The 16,267-nt window shown below is 42.9% G+C and overlaps 1 protein-coding gene across 1 annotated transcript in view; it reads left to right on the top strand.

Moving 5' to 3' along the window:
* Positions 1-12,781, top strand: part of C2CD2 (C2 calcium dependent domain containing 2) — a 69,942-nt gene extending 57,161 nt beyond the window's left edge. Inside the window, exons 15-16 of the mRNA XM_014524646.2 lie at positions 1,417-1,726; positions 8,949-12,781. Of these exons, the coding sequence (XP_014380132.2) occupies positions 1,417-1,726; positions 8,949-9,175 (537 nt within the window). The 3' untranslated portion in view covers positions 9,176-12,781. The remainder of the gene's footprint in view (positions 1-1,416; positions 1,727-8,948) is intronic.
* Positions 12,782-16,267: the final 3,486 nt, after the last annotated feature.

Consider the following 16,267-nt stretch of genomic DNA (forward strand, 5'->3'; position numbering starts at 1 on the left):
AAGCAAACCTTATGAAGAGAGGCTGAGAGCCATGGGAATCTTCAGCCTGGAAAAGTGCAGGCTCAGGGGTGATCTGGTGGCCGCCTATAAGTTTATCAGGGGTGCTCATCAGGACCTGGGGGAACATCTGTTCACCAGAGTGCCCCAAGGGATGACAAGGTTGAATGGTCACAAACTCCTCCATGATCGTTTCAGGCTGGACATAAGGAAGAACTTCTTTACTGTCCGAGCCCCCAAGGTTTGGAATAGACTGCAGCTGGAGGTGGTTCAAGCATCTACACTGAACGCCTTCAAAAGACATCAGGATGTTTATCTTGCTGGGATCCCATGATCCCTGCTGACTTCCTACCCCTGGGGCAGGGGGCTGAACTCGATGATCTTCCGAGATCCCTTCCAGCCCCGTGTCTGCTAGAAATGCTGAAGCATTCTAATTGGAATGTGGAGCAGACTCGATTAATTGTTCTAATTAGAATGCCAGTGAGCACATGTATAGGCAGCCATACTGACTAGTGGTGACTAGGCGTGTGTATGTATGTGTGCATGTCTGTGCATGTATAAATAAAATATACCATATTTACTCGAATCTAAGACAAGGTTTTTCCTTCAGTCATAATATGGGGAAGAAAGCCCCTCAACTTAGATTTTGCATACAAAGTCACAGCCTGAGTCAGACCATAGCAGCATCCTCCCCCACCACACACACAACTGTTTCCCCTTTGCACTTCTAGCTCCCCCACCCCTTACTATCAGGTGCAGCTCAGCTCCAACTTGGGCTGGATTCCCTCCCTGGCACAGAGCACATGGAAACTCCATCTCCTGCCCAGACACTGCTGCATTGCCTGCCGAGCCAATCAACAGCACCAACTACTATGCAGCTAGCAAGGGCTGCGCTTCTATGTGCTGTGCTCTGGGGAGGGACTGTAGCCTGATCAGTGTCTGACAATAAGGCAGGGAGGAGAGGCAGATACTGTGGGGAGAGGCAGAGGCTCTGGGGAGCTGGAGGTGGGGAGTGCAGGTGGCGGGGGCAGGAGGTGGAGACAGGAAGGCTGCAGGGGGAAGACGCGGAACAGAGGGCAAAGGGGCTTCCTGCCTCCCCTAGTCACCTGACCCCTCCAGCCACTGCTTTCCGTGCTGTGGATTCTATACCTGGAAAGGGAGGTCATCTTAAATTCAGGGTTGATTTAGATTCAAGTAAATACTACCGATCTAATCAAAGCCTAGTTCATTTGTTAAAGATAAAGTTAATATAGTTCCATGCTGGGAAGAAGGAGCAAAGAGTACAATGCTAGATTTCTGGCAGCCTCTGGGCAATGCAAATAGAAACATAAAAAAATAATGAGAGTTTGGGATGAAAACTGTTTCTCCAGAAAACATTCTATGTATTTCTTTCTCCTATTTCCCCCCACTCCATGACAGACCTCCTTATCTCAGGACAGCGAAGCTGCGCTGATGATGGACTATGCAGCAGCCATGGATGGCTCGTGTAAAGAAGACCCTTTCACTGTGGAGGACTGTACCACAGAAGTCCCCTCAGATGAAAAGCTGTCGCTGACTGCTTCACAAATACTACCTGACACTGACCCACAGGAAAGTAACCATAGCACCTGGGGCTTGGATGATGGCAGCCAGCTATGGAACAGTGACGCACTGTTAGACCAGAACTGTGAAGAGACGTCTGGGAGTTCATTAAGCGTCTCCGAATCGGGGAGTGTGAAAAAACCTAAAGGTAGGTGACATCTTCTGACAGATGCTTAGTATGGTATCAGACAACTGACTCCTGTAGCTGGTCTGTGTCAAGCAGTACTAGTCAATGCCTCCTTCCCTTTTTTCTCAGAGTGGATTTGGTTCTGATTAAAGGCACCAAAATGATAGCCCTGATTACTGGAGTCCTCTACTTAACCACAACATGAACAATGCAGGTGCCCTGCACTTTGCCTCTTTTAAGGATTGAAAAGACACACACCAGGAGTAATAGGGTATTTCCCTCTCAGTCCAGTCTAGCCAGCTGGTTTGTCTGATCAGGCTGCTGACCAAACTGCCAGTTTCTTGATGCAAATTGATCCTTATCCATTTAGACCTATAGTAATGGAAGCCCATGTGTATGATGGTGACAATGGCACAAATCCACAGTTACTACTTATTCCTTCCTCTCTCTCTCTCCATCTTTCCTAAGTATGTAACTTCTCCATTCTACACCCCTCCCCCAAAAGGCATACTCATATCCCTGAGTCATTTAGTGCTGCTTGTACACATTAAATTACCTATTTGAACAGTTTCTCCTTCTCTCCCTTTTTAGCTTTTTTATTTTCTTCTAGTCCTTTTCTAAAGCATTAGGACTACTAAAACATTGAAACATAGGCTGTGATTATTTTTTCTAAATAAGGGACAAACTGTTATAGTTTCTTCTTAAATGGGCATGTCTACACTAGATATTTACCGTGCAGTAAACTAATTTGCTACACAGTTAACATCATGCGTTTCCACATGCACCTCTATTAGGCTGGAGTAAACTAATTTACTCTGCTGCTGCTGCTCACATGCAGATAGGCTGGGGCATGAGGGTGCTTCAGTGTGGAGGCTGTCTGCCAGCTTGACCCATGCTGAAGTACCCTCATGCCCCAGCCAGCCCCTCCACAGCACATTGAGCTGGGGGGAGCAGCCCCAGGCTGGCAGGCTGACCCCCTACCAGACCTCTTGCCAGCCAGGGCTGCTCCAACCCAGCTCAACGTGCTGTGATCCCATGTGCACATGCAAATGTGCGCCCAGGAGCAATATACTGTAGTGCAATAAGCACCGAAGTTTATTGCAGCACATTAACATGCACATGTAGATACGCCCATTAAGTATCTATGGGCTGCAAGTGACCCAAGAGGTCCTATGGCTCAACACCCTTTCTTCCCCTGCGAGCCCACTTCCCTCTCCTTACCACTGATGTCTGAAATGCAGCAGTTTCACTGCTTGTGTTCTGAGTATACGGATAGTCAAATGGAGACTAATAAAGACAAGGTGTGCTGGGGGCATTTGGTTCAATTGACTCCTTCTCACTTGCTAACCCTTAACTAATGACAAACAAGTCTAACGGCTGCATGTTAGGAGCTAACACAATTCTTGTGCAGCCCACCCATGTTAAGCCTTCTTTTCCTGGCCTTTACAGATACCATTTAAAAAGTCTGCCCCCAAACAGAGAGATATCTGAAAGAGATCTCCTGTGTATCTTAGGCTTCCTCTACATGTTATATTCCTTCTGCAATTAAGGTGTTAATCACAGCATAAATAAGAAGGACGCTATGCATACACCTGATTTAAGGTGCCATAAAATGAGGAATGAGCCATAAAAATGTTCCAGACCCCAGTGCAGTCTCTGGACCCAGACAAAAATCAGCTGATTGTCATACCCGTGGAGACACCAGGGCTGGTCCCAGTCTCTAGTTTGGTCCCTGGCCGAGCTGACAATCAGCTGATTGCCAGGTACCATGCTTTCAACTTCCTGGTACAGGGGGAGCCTGGGATCATGAACGTCTGCCAGGGGCCTTAGAGTTTTTCCAACTCAGTCATGGTTTTCCTGTCTTGTTTCTCCCCCCCACCCCCAACACACCATGCCTTTTTTTTTCCACTGACCTGAATCTCTCATGCTGAGTGAGTAATTTGACATACTAATGGCTAGGAAGAGCTTAGTGGAAGAAAGGAAGATGGTGTTTTGCATGTGCTTTAGTTGTACCATGATGAGACCTAGTAATTTAGAAATTACTGTATCTGTGATTTCACTAAACATCTGAACTCTTGCAAAACTTATCTGAAAATTAATTAATTAATTAATAAACCCAAGCAAACAATTGTAGCTTAGCTTTGTTTTCTTTAAATGCAGAAATACTCTCATCTTTGTACAATCCAATGTAAAGGGAATGTTTTTTTGAAGTCTATTTAAAATAATAGTTCTCAGCATTTCACCTTCTCTTATGAAGGAAAAGCATTGCAGCGTCATGATGCAATACAGAGGCTAAAAGGTACAGTGCATCATTGAGGTGAAGTGTCACATTCTTCAATAGTGCATGGATGTCAGTATCGTGCTGAGCAGAAAAGCAAAGCAAATGGTTCATTACAGATTCATACTCTTGTATGTTTGCTGTCTGACAGCATAATTATTTCTGTGAAGTAAAACAGAAACATGATTCCCCTCCTTACCTGCTTTCATTTTTAGTTTTGATAATTCAAGAAAAGTTTTGCTTTTGCGTGCTTTTTGGTCTTTAAACTCTTCTGCAGTTATTTTGAGAGAGAGCATTTGCCAAATGTATTTTTTTCTATTTTTTTAGACATCACATAGTGTTAATGGTTAAAAAGTCATACTATTATTTTACTCTTGCATATTTCAGTTTTTTTACTTCTTACCTTTCTGACTTCATCTTTCTTGCCCATTCCCTTTGTAAACTTAAGAGGACTACTATGCCAACCAGAATTAATTGCCTACACAGTAAGTTCTTCTTGCCTTGTCTTTAATATATTAATATTTTTAAAGAAAACGTAGCTTTACTGAGATGCTTATTGTAGAAGTTAAGCAAAACTTTGTGTTCTGTTCTCTTCTTCCCTGTGTCCCCCTGCCCTTCAAAAAAATGTTTTTATTTTGTATTTTACGTTGAGACCTCTTATCAGAGTAGGCCATAATGGCAAATCATTTTAACTGTAAATCCATTGCCTGTACAAATACCATGGGGATATAAAGAAAGGAAGAGCTCTCTGCCCCTCTCCGGTCGTGATTATTGGATTCAAAATAACAAATGCAGAGATGTGAGTGGTTCTTGCTATTTCCTGACATCTCTTTACATTTCTGTAGCACCCATCCCTGTAGCATCTAGGAACCGACCAAAAATCTGTCTGTGATTTGAGGGAATATGATCTCATAACAGCAAATTACTTGACTCTTTGTGTTGCTTACTGTTAAACAAAAGCTCTTGGAAGCCATGACTAACCTAAGTGTCAATTACAAAAGCTACAATAATCGCCTTTTCACTCATAAGATGTTAAAAGCACACTGCTCACTTCTTACACAAAGTGCATCTATTTGTCTGTCTTTCTGGAAGCAAGGCATGCCTGGTTCTCAGCAGTTGCCCTAATACAATTCAGTAACTCCCAAGTATGGAAACCCAGCAGTAACCTCCTGAGCATGTGAAGCTTTGTGATCTGCCCCATAAAACTTTAAGAGCACTGCATGCATCTGGCAACAGCTCCAACAGTTGATCTGATCATGCTAAATTTAATTTATCTGCAGACTGATCTCGGTTGGGTGGCGAGGCTCCAGCTAGCAGTTGGCCACATGCTTTCTGAACCTGCTAGAGGAGTACTTACGGCAGGGGTGAGCAAAATGGCAGATCTGGCCAGCGGCCGGACTCCATTTCCCAGCAGCCCCTGCCCGCATCACTGTGGCGGGTTTATATGGAGACCCCTTTAGAGGTGTGCAAGCAGTGAATTGCAGCTCTGCCCCAGCTCAGGACCACACAGTCACCGCCACAAGATCCCAGCCCCGGAGCAGCTCCCCTCCCAGCTGTGTGCCCTACCAGCGTTGCTGGGGCTGGTCACAGCCCTGCACTGTCACAGCCCCACCGCTCCTGGGGTCAAAACTGCTTTGTGGAGTGGCAGCTGGCTTCCAGAGCTGAAGCCACCCAGTAGCATGATTCTCATACAACTCCATCAGGTTCTGCTTGTTAACAAGTTAGCATCACAGAGTAGAGCAGGAGCCTATTTAAACTGGCTGACAACAGCTTGAGTGGCAGTAGTTTGCCAAACAGATGAGTTTCAGGATGGCAGGAAAGGGAGCCTGAGAATCTGTGTTAGACCCCAAGTCCCAGAATTCCTGTTGTGGTGCTCTGTGGGATACCTGAAGGAAACAAGACAAGTCCCACAGTGCCCAGTAGCAGAGCAAAGTAGTGTTTCACATGTATATCCCTGCCATATGTAAGCAGTTGCTCTGACCGACATAGGGAACAGCTTGCTGTGTGGATGCAGTGGTTGGGGGGGATATCTTTTTCCACAACAGTTATGTGTAAAAGCTCCTATGTGGACAAGTCTGTAGACAAAGACATTCCATTAACAGTAGGAGCAGCCACAGCTAATTTCCAGTACAGCATTATGCAAAGGCTTCTCTGGGCTTTTTTGGTTTATACATTCACAGTAAGTAACAACAACAAATGGCATGAAGATCCTATAGTGATGGGTGCCAGAGCTAGAGACGTGGATGCAAGCTGTTGTGACTGAAAAGCATTGGAAAGTTGTCAGTGTAGACCATACTTTGTTCTTGTACTAGTCTGAGCTCCATTAGATGGATGTCATGATTTCTGGGACCCCAGTAAGTTATGCTAAGTTTTCTTCATTTTGAGAACCAGTTTTCCATCTGCTGGAAGTCTGCCAAGAAGGAATAGATGAAAAGGTCACTAGTCAGTTCTGCACAAAATAGTTGTCATTTGAAAATTAGATTGCTAGACCTTCACCTTCAGACCAATTCAGCTGGTGCTGGTCTGTATCAGCACCAGCTAACTCCATGCTAGTACTTCATGTCACAGTTTCAGTTGTGCTAGTAACATTCATTTATTGAAGACAGAATTCTAACATTTTTGTTGTTAAACGGCTCCCAGAAACAATCCACGCTCTTGTAATGAAAGGCTTACTGATAACCTGTGTTGTGAACAGGAAGTTACTTTGAGGTTCTGGTTATATTTGGAATGACTATGTAACAGGTTTGATATAGCTACCAGGGAAAGGTTTCAAACTAATAAGCAACTCAAGCTACCTTATTAAAAATGCACAAAAAAAAGGGGCGGGTGGGGAGGGGAAGATTTACAGGATTGGGACATAAAAACATTACCTGTCACTTCAATAACCCATCTTGACAAGAGTCTGGAGTGGGGTTGGAGTGAGCTGCCGAACTCTAAAGAGTATGTACTGAGGATATGCAAAATGAAACACTACTTGCCAACCGCAAAACTTTCAGTTTTTGCCAAATTCAGGTGGTTTTTGCAGGGAACTGTAATATCCATGTCCCTGATTCCACCATGAAATCTGTCCCCTGGCAGATGTCAAGCTCTTACTTCCATGCATGAAGCATTTCAAAGAATTAAGAACTTTAACAGCAGAGCAGAATGGCTCGGCTCTTTGTTGGGGGAGGGAATCTGAGACAGATCCCAAACATGGAAAAGGGTAAGCCCAGACTGAAGATGGGTCTTTTTATTGTGGCAACTGCTGGGCAACATTATCTGTAGCTGGCTAAGGTGACAGATACATCTAGAACAGGGTTTGGCAACCTACAGACCACAGGTTGGATGCAGCCTGCAGAACCATTTGACCCTTTCCACAGACGTGGGGCTTTAGCAGTCGGATTGACTCAGTTCAGGTCAGAGGCAGGCTGTGTGCGGTGTGGGTGGGCACTAGAACCAAGCTGCTACCACTGCTTTTCCCAGTGGATGCACAGGGAAAGCACCCACTGCTGCCACTTATCCCCCACAGGGGGCATGAGGGGAATGTCCACAGATGACATGTGTCCATGTGGTGGCAGGGGTAAGCAACTGCTGCCAAGGCCCCTCTGCCACTGCAGGGAAAAGCGGTGCCGGTGCCAGTGCCAACTGGTTCCTAGTGCCTGCCATTCATGTGCTACCTGCCTCTAACCCAAACTGAGTCATTCTGTCCCGCAGCCTGAAAAGGTAGCCCCTGTATGGCTACCTGACATGGCTACCTGACATGAAATACATTATTTGACTTGTATATGTATGTTGAACATAGCATTGATCAAAAGGCATTATTTGCAGACGCCATTGCAAGCCTGTATTTGGAATTAAAATGCCACCTTTATTTTGTGCATAACTGGTTATACCCTTATTATTTCAGCAGAAATCAACACTAATATAGCAAACACCTCTTGGGTGTGGCTTGTGGAATATGTTTCCTCTCTCTGCCCTCCCCCACTGCCCTCTTTTTGAACGTGTTCTCCCGGTCATTGCTTATCTCTTTCTCATCGCATGCTGTGCTTCCTGTTGTACTTAACTGTATTAAAAGACTGAGACCTAAATTAAATGAGAGGACCCAAAACTCCTGAATTGTTGCAGCACACAGTTAATGTTGCACATTCATAAGTGGTGTTTCTGGCCTTGAAAGAGCAACTGGCACTAAGCAAGTAGGGAAGAGAATCCTATAAAACTTGCAGATTAGCTCTAAAAAGTGGGTGAATTCAGAAGGTCACAAATAAGAATATTTTTTCCTAAATCCATTTCTTTACAGTAGCTTTTCTTCCTTTTCATTCACCCACCTTCTTTGAGGACCAAGAGCAAACTGGCATTTTCTTTAGTACTCCCAACAGTATCAGTGAATCCTTCTTTGCTCTTACAGTAGATTAACTGTTTCTTCTATGACTTTACTGTTTACTATAATTATTATGCAAGTGTATAATAACTGTAATCTCAGTCAGAGTGTTTGTTTGCATGACAACATTTGCATGGAGTGAGGGGAAGCAAATAAATATATTTCCACTAATTAAGAGGCTAGAACTCCCCAGTGTACTCCTTGGGAAGGATGAGATGGGAGAAGTGGGGGAAATACAGTAGCATGCACCTTGTATGGACTGAAAAAGTTTGCATCTAGCTAAGTTTGCCTGTACATTACCTGCATTGTCAAATAGTTAAGTATTGTGGAAAAAATATTTCTAAAATCAAAAACAGATGTAGCATTGATCTCTAACATGTAGAACTTTTAATATTTTTTACATTAGCTCACAGCATTCTTTGTTTCCTAGCTATCTTGCGCACCAAATGTGCAAGAGGATGCAGCTTAAATGCAAACACTAAAGATCAGTTTGTGTTTTTAAACTGGAGCTGTGCCACTCTATTTAAAAACACAATTGGGCCTTGGTCCAAAACAAAGGTTACCTAAAATCTCCCCGATTTTTTTTTTTCTGTCATTCACTTATGCAGGTGGAATTCTGAAAAAAAGTGCAAAACTCTTTTTCCGCCGCCGACACCATCAGAAGGATCCAGGAATGAGCCAATCGCACAATGATCTTGTTTACTTGCAGCAGCCAGTGTCTGATGAAACACGAAAGAAGGGAGCAACGCTAACACGCATCTTTAACAAGAAAATTCTTTCTAAGAACAAAAGCAAGAGCAAACTGAATGGCACCCAAGTGGAACCATGTGTATAAAACTTTATGCTGTCTTATGATACTTGCACATCAAATGATCAGTTGTTTACAAAACAGTGCTAGAAGATGTAAACACAGGTAATGACATGCATAAAATGATATTTGCTAAGACAGTGGTCCAGGAATAAAAATGGCAAAGCTTGGCTTCTTGTTTCCCAAGACACCTCTAATTTTTAAAGCCTTGTAGCAAAATGTTTTCCCAGATAGAAGCAGTACAGATAACTTGTTGTTCACTTTCTGTTCCTGTTTGCTAATATCCATAGAGTTTTGACTTGTGTGGATGGGACAGGAAAGTGGTACAACTGGGAAGCTTTTATTTTTAGGCTAAACATCTAATTTACATTTTACTTCTAGCTAGATACCAAGAAGTTATATTGATTAGATGACTGGATCACTGTAAAAATGTGACATACCACTGTGGTTAATGCTTCTTTAGTAAACACTGAATAATGGCAGCATAGGTCTCAACTTGAGTGCCTGCTTAGGCTGAAAGTGGAAGGAGAGAAACCCTGATCCAATTTGTATTAATTGGAAACAGGTATGTTTCTGGAAGCGGAAATAAAATGCTGGTTAAGACCACCTTCCATAAGCACTGCTAACTCAGTGTAGGTAGAGAGGCCTTTGATATTAGCCATAAGTAATTAAATTATGCAAATACTTATTCTGTGCATATATTATGCTAAAAAACTTTTTCTAAGTTTACTTTAAGCCTACTTGTAAACAGAATATTTAAAAACTTGTACCGTTCCTATGTATGTATTTCTCCCGTTATGCGAGAAGCTATATTGCCAATGCAAAAACTTTCTTTGGGGACTCTACTCCCTTATGTAAAGTACTTGTTAGACAAGTATACTAGCAATCATATCAAGAACAGCGCTAGGAGCAATAAATGCTGAATAGAACGTGTTTAACCCATGTATATTTTTAATAGCCCGTTTTCTTCACTTGTCAAATACTAAAGCATAATCTAGGAAACACATTTGAGGAGGTATTTTGCTGCCCTTAGTTCTGTGGTATAATTATAGATTTTTGTCTTAGTGCAAGGTTTTTTTTTAATGATATTGTTTCTCTAAAAAAGGCAAAAGGGAAGTTTTAGCATTCACTTAAATTCGTTGAGGGGCACACCTTTTCTCATGTATGCCTGCACACATTTCTAATGTGATATACATTCCTTATTAAGAGCATAAGACTACAGGCATAGCTGGCCAGTTCTGTACCCTGGGCAGCCATGTGATACCCAGAACAGTACTCTGGTCACAGCTTTTTTGTGTTCCCATTCCCCAAACACACAGAGGCAACACCAAGGCTGCTTCCCCAGTTGCTTCTTCCCCCCCCCCCATCCCCCGCCTTATTTATGCTACTATATAAGTCCAAATCCCACTGTCTTTCTCAGGCAGAACTCTGACTTTATCAAAATTACTACTGGCTGAACTACTGCAAGTCCATTTGGAAAATTTGGCTATTAAACATATGTGGGTGTGGGTATGTGGGTGTATGTGTGTGTCTGCACATGCTCTGAGTGGAGGTGGAGCAGTATTTTGGCGGATGCTTTTATGGGTAAGGACCAAAATGAAAATTATTGAAAAATTGAATGATCAGATTTTAGCATTTTTGTCCTAGGCTCTGAATTGCTTAGAAAATATGTTTTTGAAGGGTATAAAATAAGGAGAATCTTCAGCAAAAGCATAAACTTTTCAAAACATGAACTGGGATGGCTGAGATGATCTAGTTGGGGGATGATTGTGGTTTGAGCATGGGGTTGAACTAGATGACCTCCTGAGGTCCCTTCCAACCCTAATTTTCTATTATTCTAACTGCCAAAAACTTTAAGCTGAACTTATATAGTTCCTAAATGTTTTGTATGCCCAAGTGCTCCCATAGTGCTAAGGAGGTAGACTACCTAATGTGTACTTGTTTCAAATACTTGAAGGCATTTTGTATGTCTTATTTTTGAAGGTAACACTCTAGTGTTAGCTGCCTTTAAAGAATTTTTTTACCTGATGAAACATTTTGATCTGGTTTTACATATGTTTACATATGTTTGGGTTGGGGTTATTTGCTTAGTTTGGTTTTTCTTTTTTTTTTAATTTCCCATTTACATTTATGGGGCCAATCTTCAGTCATCATTCAGGCAAGGCTTCTGTAAGCTTTAATTGGATTTCTGCCCAATGAGATCTGCCAGCACTGACTTTTTTTAACTACAGAATTTACGTTCAACATCACTCCAACCAACTCTTGTTAGCCTACCAATTCAAAGACAAGAGTGGCTGAAGTGATTGGGAAATGGGGTGACTTCTGTTTGGGTCACTAGGATTTCGTATCCAGTCCACATGAATGAGTGAAAGATGCCACCACCCAAATTTTTTTTTAAATTGGGGGTGGTTGTTGTCTTAACGAGCAGGGGTCTGCATCAGAGAAGCTACCACTACCAAACTTGTTTGACTTGGTAAAGAAGCCAAAGATTGTGGGAGCAGGGATACCAAGATGTTTTCTTACATTTCTACGCAATTCCTCCCAAACCCTTCTCCCTGCCCGCCATCGCTTTATCCCTGCTAGGTTATGATACAATCTGTAGTAACTATCTAATGGAAGAGAAGACTTCTGCCTCTGATGCTGCAAGTTCATTAGCCCTACACTGTCTATCCGAAGTTATTTGGCTTTTTAAAATAAAAATAGCATCTGGTACAGCATCTTGCTGGCGATCTTGTGGCTTTCACACTCATGCTTTCCTGTGCGGTTTTTAAACAATATTTTTCTCTTTATGTATATGTGAAAATTCACAAGGGAAACAGTACAACTGGCTACATAAAGTGCTATCAAATGTGTGCAAAGTCAATAAAACTAGACTCTCCCATATGTAATTTAAGGTGTCACTTGGAACGATGTGACTGAGGGGTAGGGATCACATAAACATGACCTTTTTGAGGTTAACTGTGTTTCTCTGTAAAGCTGAACTTTAGGATAAGTGCTTATGTAAACCGCTATATGCACCATAGTGCTAGGAGAAAATGATTACAGGACGTGCCTGGATCCTGATAATACAGTACAATTTACAGCTGATTGCCCAACACTAAATTATCATCTAAATATCAGGGTTGTAAATGAAACTGTGAATGGTAATAGAAACCTCGTGTTTACTTTTTGATATTCACACAGACTTCAGTTGAACTATTCATGTGTTTAAGCACCTTGCTGAATCAGCGCCTTAATCAGTAATTAACCCAGATTAAGGTAAAGTAATCTTGTTATTCAATTAAGGGTGAACAATGTTGTTGTTTCCCTTAGGGTGAGCAGGCTGCTGAGCATAATGCAAAAAATCATCAGGAATATGTGAAACAGGTTATTTTGCCAATCTTGAAACTTAAATAAACCTGTAGAAGAAGCATAACCATTTCTTGACTGTAGAATATGCTCTCATACTCCAGATGAGGAGGTGGGGAGAAAAGCATTTATTCTTAGCACTCAGCTGTGGTAGCTTTTTTTTTATTTGTACACTGAAGGAACTTGGTGCAGTGAAGACATCTGTACCACACCGATTTATTGGAATATCAAGACAAAGCATGAAAAGAGGAATTTTTAAATAAATAACTACTACTGTACATTAAACACAAATTGTCTCTGTGTACAGTGCTGTCATGAATGTCCTAACCAATTTAATCTGCATATCTACATTAACAACAGGGCCTTGTGTTTACATAGCCTCTTCCTATGTGATCTGGAGGAAGCACCTGGAGCTAGGTGCAGAACAATATGAAGCTGCTTTGATCCAGTGGATGGAAGCAAAGCAAGAGAGAAAGAAGCACTGTGCTGTAAACTTGGACTCCCACTCGGACAACACACGTATTTGTGAAACTTCTAACAAGCTGTGTCATTCTTGAACTGGGCTTTTCAGCCACAAGCGGATTCATCAGGCACCTGACTCGACCTCTTAACACGTACTCCATGATTCAGAGGATCAATGGTTGCCTATATACCTATTTATGTAGCAGCACGTTCCTTCTTCTAGCTGTGCCTGACGTTTTGGATAGTTGTTAGGTCCCCTATCCATAGGGTGTGAATATGTCCTGGTTTGCCTGGGACAGTCCTGGATTTCATAGACTCTCCAGTTGTACCAACCAGTGAGTGCAAATTGAAGCAAAAGTCCAGGAATGGTGCCACCCTGCCCACACCTGTCCATCCCAGCTTCTGAGCAGCAGCTGGTGACAGCGGACTGCCTGGGGTGAGGATTGGGCCAGGGGAGGAGGCTAGGGCCAGGGCTCAGGCAGCTGTGTAAGGTGAGCCAATATGGCCACCTGCTGCCAGCAACCTCATGCCTTGCTACTGGGACCACTACCGAGGCATGGGCTGCACATAGTGGCCCTGGGTGCCTGCCAGAAGTGGGAGGGGAAGCTCTCTGTGTCCACAGGGCTTCATGGTGTCCCATCCCACCCTGCCATCAGGGTTCCTGGGAGCTGCAAGGTTGTGCGTGTGTGTGTGTGTATGCATGTGCAAGGGGAGGGGCATACTTATGTGTGTATGGGGGGGCATGTGTATAGGGGGGTGTGCCTTGATGGGTCCTCATGGTGCCCGGATCACAGCAGTGCCAATCGTTGCTGAGGAATGGAGACCTCTGAGCTATAGTTGGTGCCAGGGGGAGGAACCCCATACTTACCGACTTGGCCCAGCCCAGCTGTGTGCTCCAGCTGCAGATGTGGCTGGTAGATGCTGGCTCTGGGCTCTGTGTGGGGCGGGGGGAGGGGAAGGTTTGCAGCAAGCTCATGCTCACACTCCTGTTGCTGCTCTGGTGCCAGCCCCAGCTCATCCGTGGAGAGAAGGGAGTTGTGCTCATGTGTGTCCGTCTCAGATGTCCTTCAAAATTGTATGCACACCCTAACTATCAAGGAAGGATGCTTTGCTACTCCAAGGAGAAGCACTTGAAAATTGTGTTATTAGGGAACCTGTTCAGAAGACTAAATTGAGGGACCAATAAATCTAATAGTTGCGGATTGCATGACTTATTCAGATTTAGAAACATGTCCAGTTGTTAATGGACAAGTCACTGCATCCTAAAAAAACAATTCTCAATACTTTAGGGATCAGAAGGGGTCATTATTAGACAAATATGTCCAGATGCAGTGAGTCTTAATGAAGTGAAGTGAGCAGCTTACTTGGAGTGTGTTCAAGATGGCAATCCTGGGATGTGTTCTGGGTGGGAGAAAGGGTAAAACTCATTGGAGGATTAGGGCCTCAGTGACTACTTCCAGATAAACCTGCCAAACCCTAGCTAGTTTGAACATAGATTTCACAGATAACTCATATATTCTTCCTCCTCTTCCCTCAAGATAAACAGAGCTTGTTTCTGAAATCTGCAAAAAAAGTTTATATCCCGCCACTGAAAAGGGGAGTACACTGACTTGTTGTACCTTACTGCCAAACTATTTGTTTGTTTTATGTTATTAGCACTCCAAACTAGAACTCCTGTCAACAGCAAAAAGAAACAAAACAAGTAAATTGTCTCCTTTCTATTTTTCTCCTCTCACCTTCAATCTGTTTATTATGCCCCAGTTCTTCTATTAGTGGGTACTGGCAAGAGTTCCATGACTAAAAATCAGTAATCCACACCAGAAATAAATTTGGCTGGAATCATTGCCACTGCTGACTTCTTACTAAGTTTAGTAGGAGTTTTTTTTATAATTATCTTCTGCACCCTAAGAAGACTATACTAACGTGACCTGTTGCTTTGACATACCAAATACTGCTTATTGTTTAATATTTATTACAGTATAGCACAGGGATGCCAAATAAGATCAGAGTTCCTTTGTGAGAGACACAATATGCACATACAAAGCTTGTGGATTTTGCAGTCAAAACTCATACTGTGAACGTGATGCATATATATGTATATGTGAAAATAGCTTGTAAAAGGCAATTGTATACAAAATGAAAGACAAATATTTTTTACTCCTTACTGAAAAAGGAAGTAAACTATATATCATCAGATCCTTTCAAAGGGATGAAGATGGCTAAATATTCTGATCAAAACTTTTTGGGGAAAAAAATGTTTTTTTTCCCCCTAAAGTATTCTCATTCAAAATTTTCAGGGTATTTGTAGAAAAACTGAAAAAAAATGTATATAAAATACAAAACCTCTAAAAGTTTATTTTAAAAACATGGTATTTCCACAAAACAAAAATAACAATTTATTTTGAAAAGTTTAATAGAATACATAATTTCCTGTTTCTTTTTCTCTCGTGCACTAGCTGCTGTTTCTGCAAGCTTACCATCTCCAGTGTTAAAGCAAGACACAAATATTTAATCTACTGTGGAGTTAGATCAGGGGTGGGCAAATATTTTGGCTGGAGGGCCCCTTAATGAGTTTTGGTGAGCTGTCAAGAGCTGTAACAGTAGCCCTGCCCCTTGACAGTTACCCCGCCCCCTGGTTACCATCTTGGGACCTGAAGTCCCACCCCCTAACCCCTGATCTTTGCCACCAGAAGTCCTTCCCCTTGCCCCCAGAAGTATTCTTGGGGGGAGGGGTGGAAATTGCCATCTTGGTACCAGAAAAAACCCCAAATCGTACACCAAAAGTCAAACATCTACTATGTAGTCTCCCATGTTGTTCACCTGTGCATCGAGTTTGTGTGGTCTTTTCCGGCTTCACCGTCACTTTAAGGAAGAAACAGGCTTGTTAATGGGTTGTACCTTGGTTGGTGTCCCAAGGGGTCTTGCCTGCCACATCTTTGCTGGAAAATTATTACAATGGGGAGGAAGATGGTCTGTCCCATCCCTCCTGGTACCTTCCTTCAGTCGTCCTGGTTGTCCTTCCTGCTCGGGGCTCCACCTCCCCTACACCCTGCCTAGCACCAACCAAGGAAGTTATTCCCTGGGCCATCAGAGTTGGTACCACGTGCATTTTGGATGTCTTGGTCCTTTAAATTTATGACAGTGGGATCGGAACATTGTTCGATCTGAGTATTCCCTACTGCACCTTGCCTTATTTATGCGTCTTGCAGATCCCGGGCTGTCCTGTCCCCCGGCGTCCCACTCCCAATTCAGGCTTTATACTTGCCATGGGTCAGTTGTTCATTGGTCCTTGCCCTTTTTAGTCCTGCC

Source organism: Alligator sinensis, unplaced genomic scaffold (assembly GCF_000455745.1).
Source record: "Alligator sinensis unplaced genomic scaffold, ASM45574v1 scaffold840_1, whole genome shotgun sequence".
Classification (NCBI taxonomy): Eukaryota; Metazoa; Chordata; order Crocodylia; family Alligatoridae; genus Alligator; species Alligator sinensis.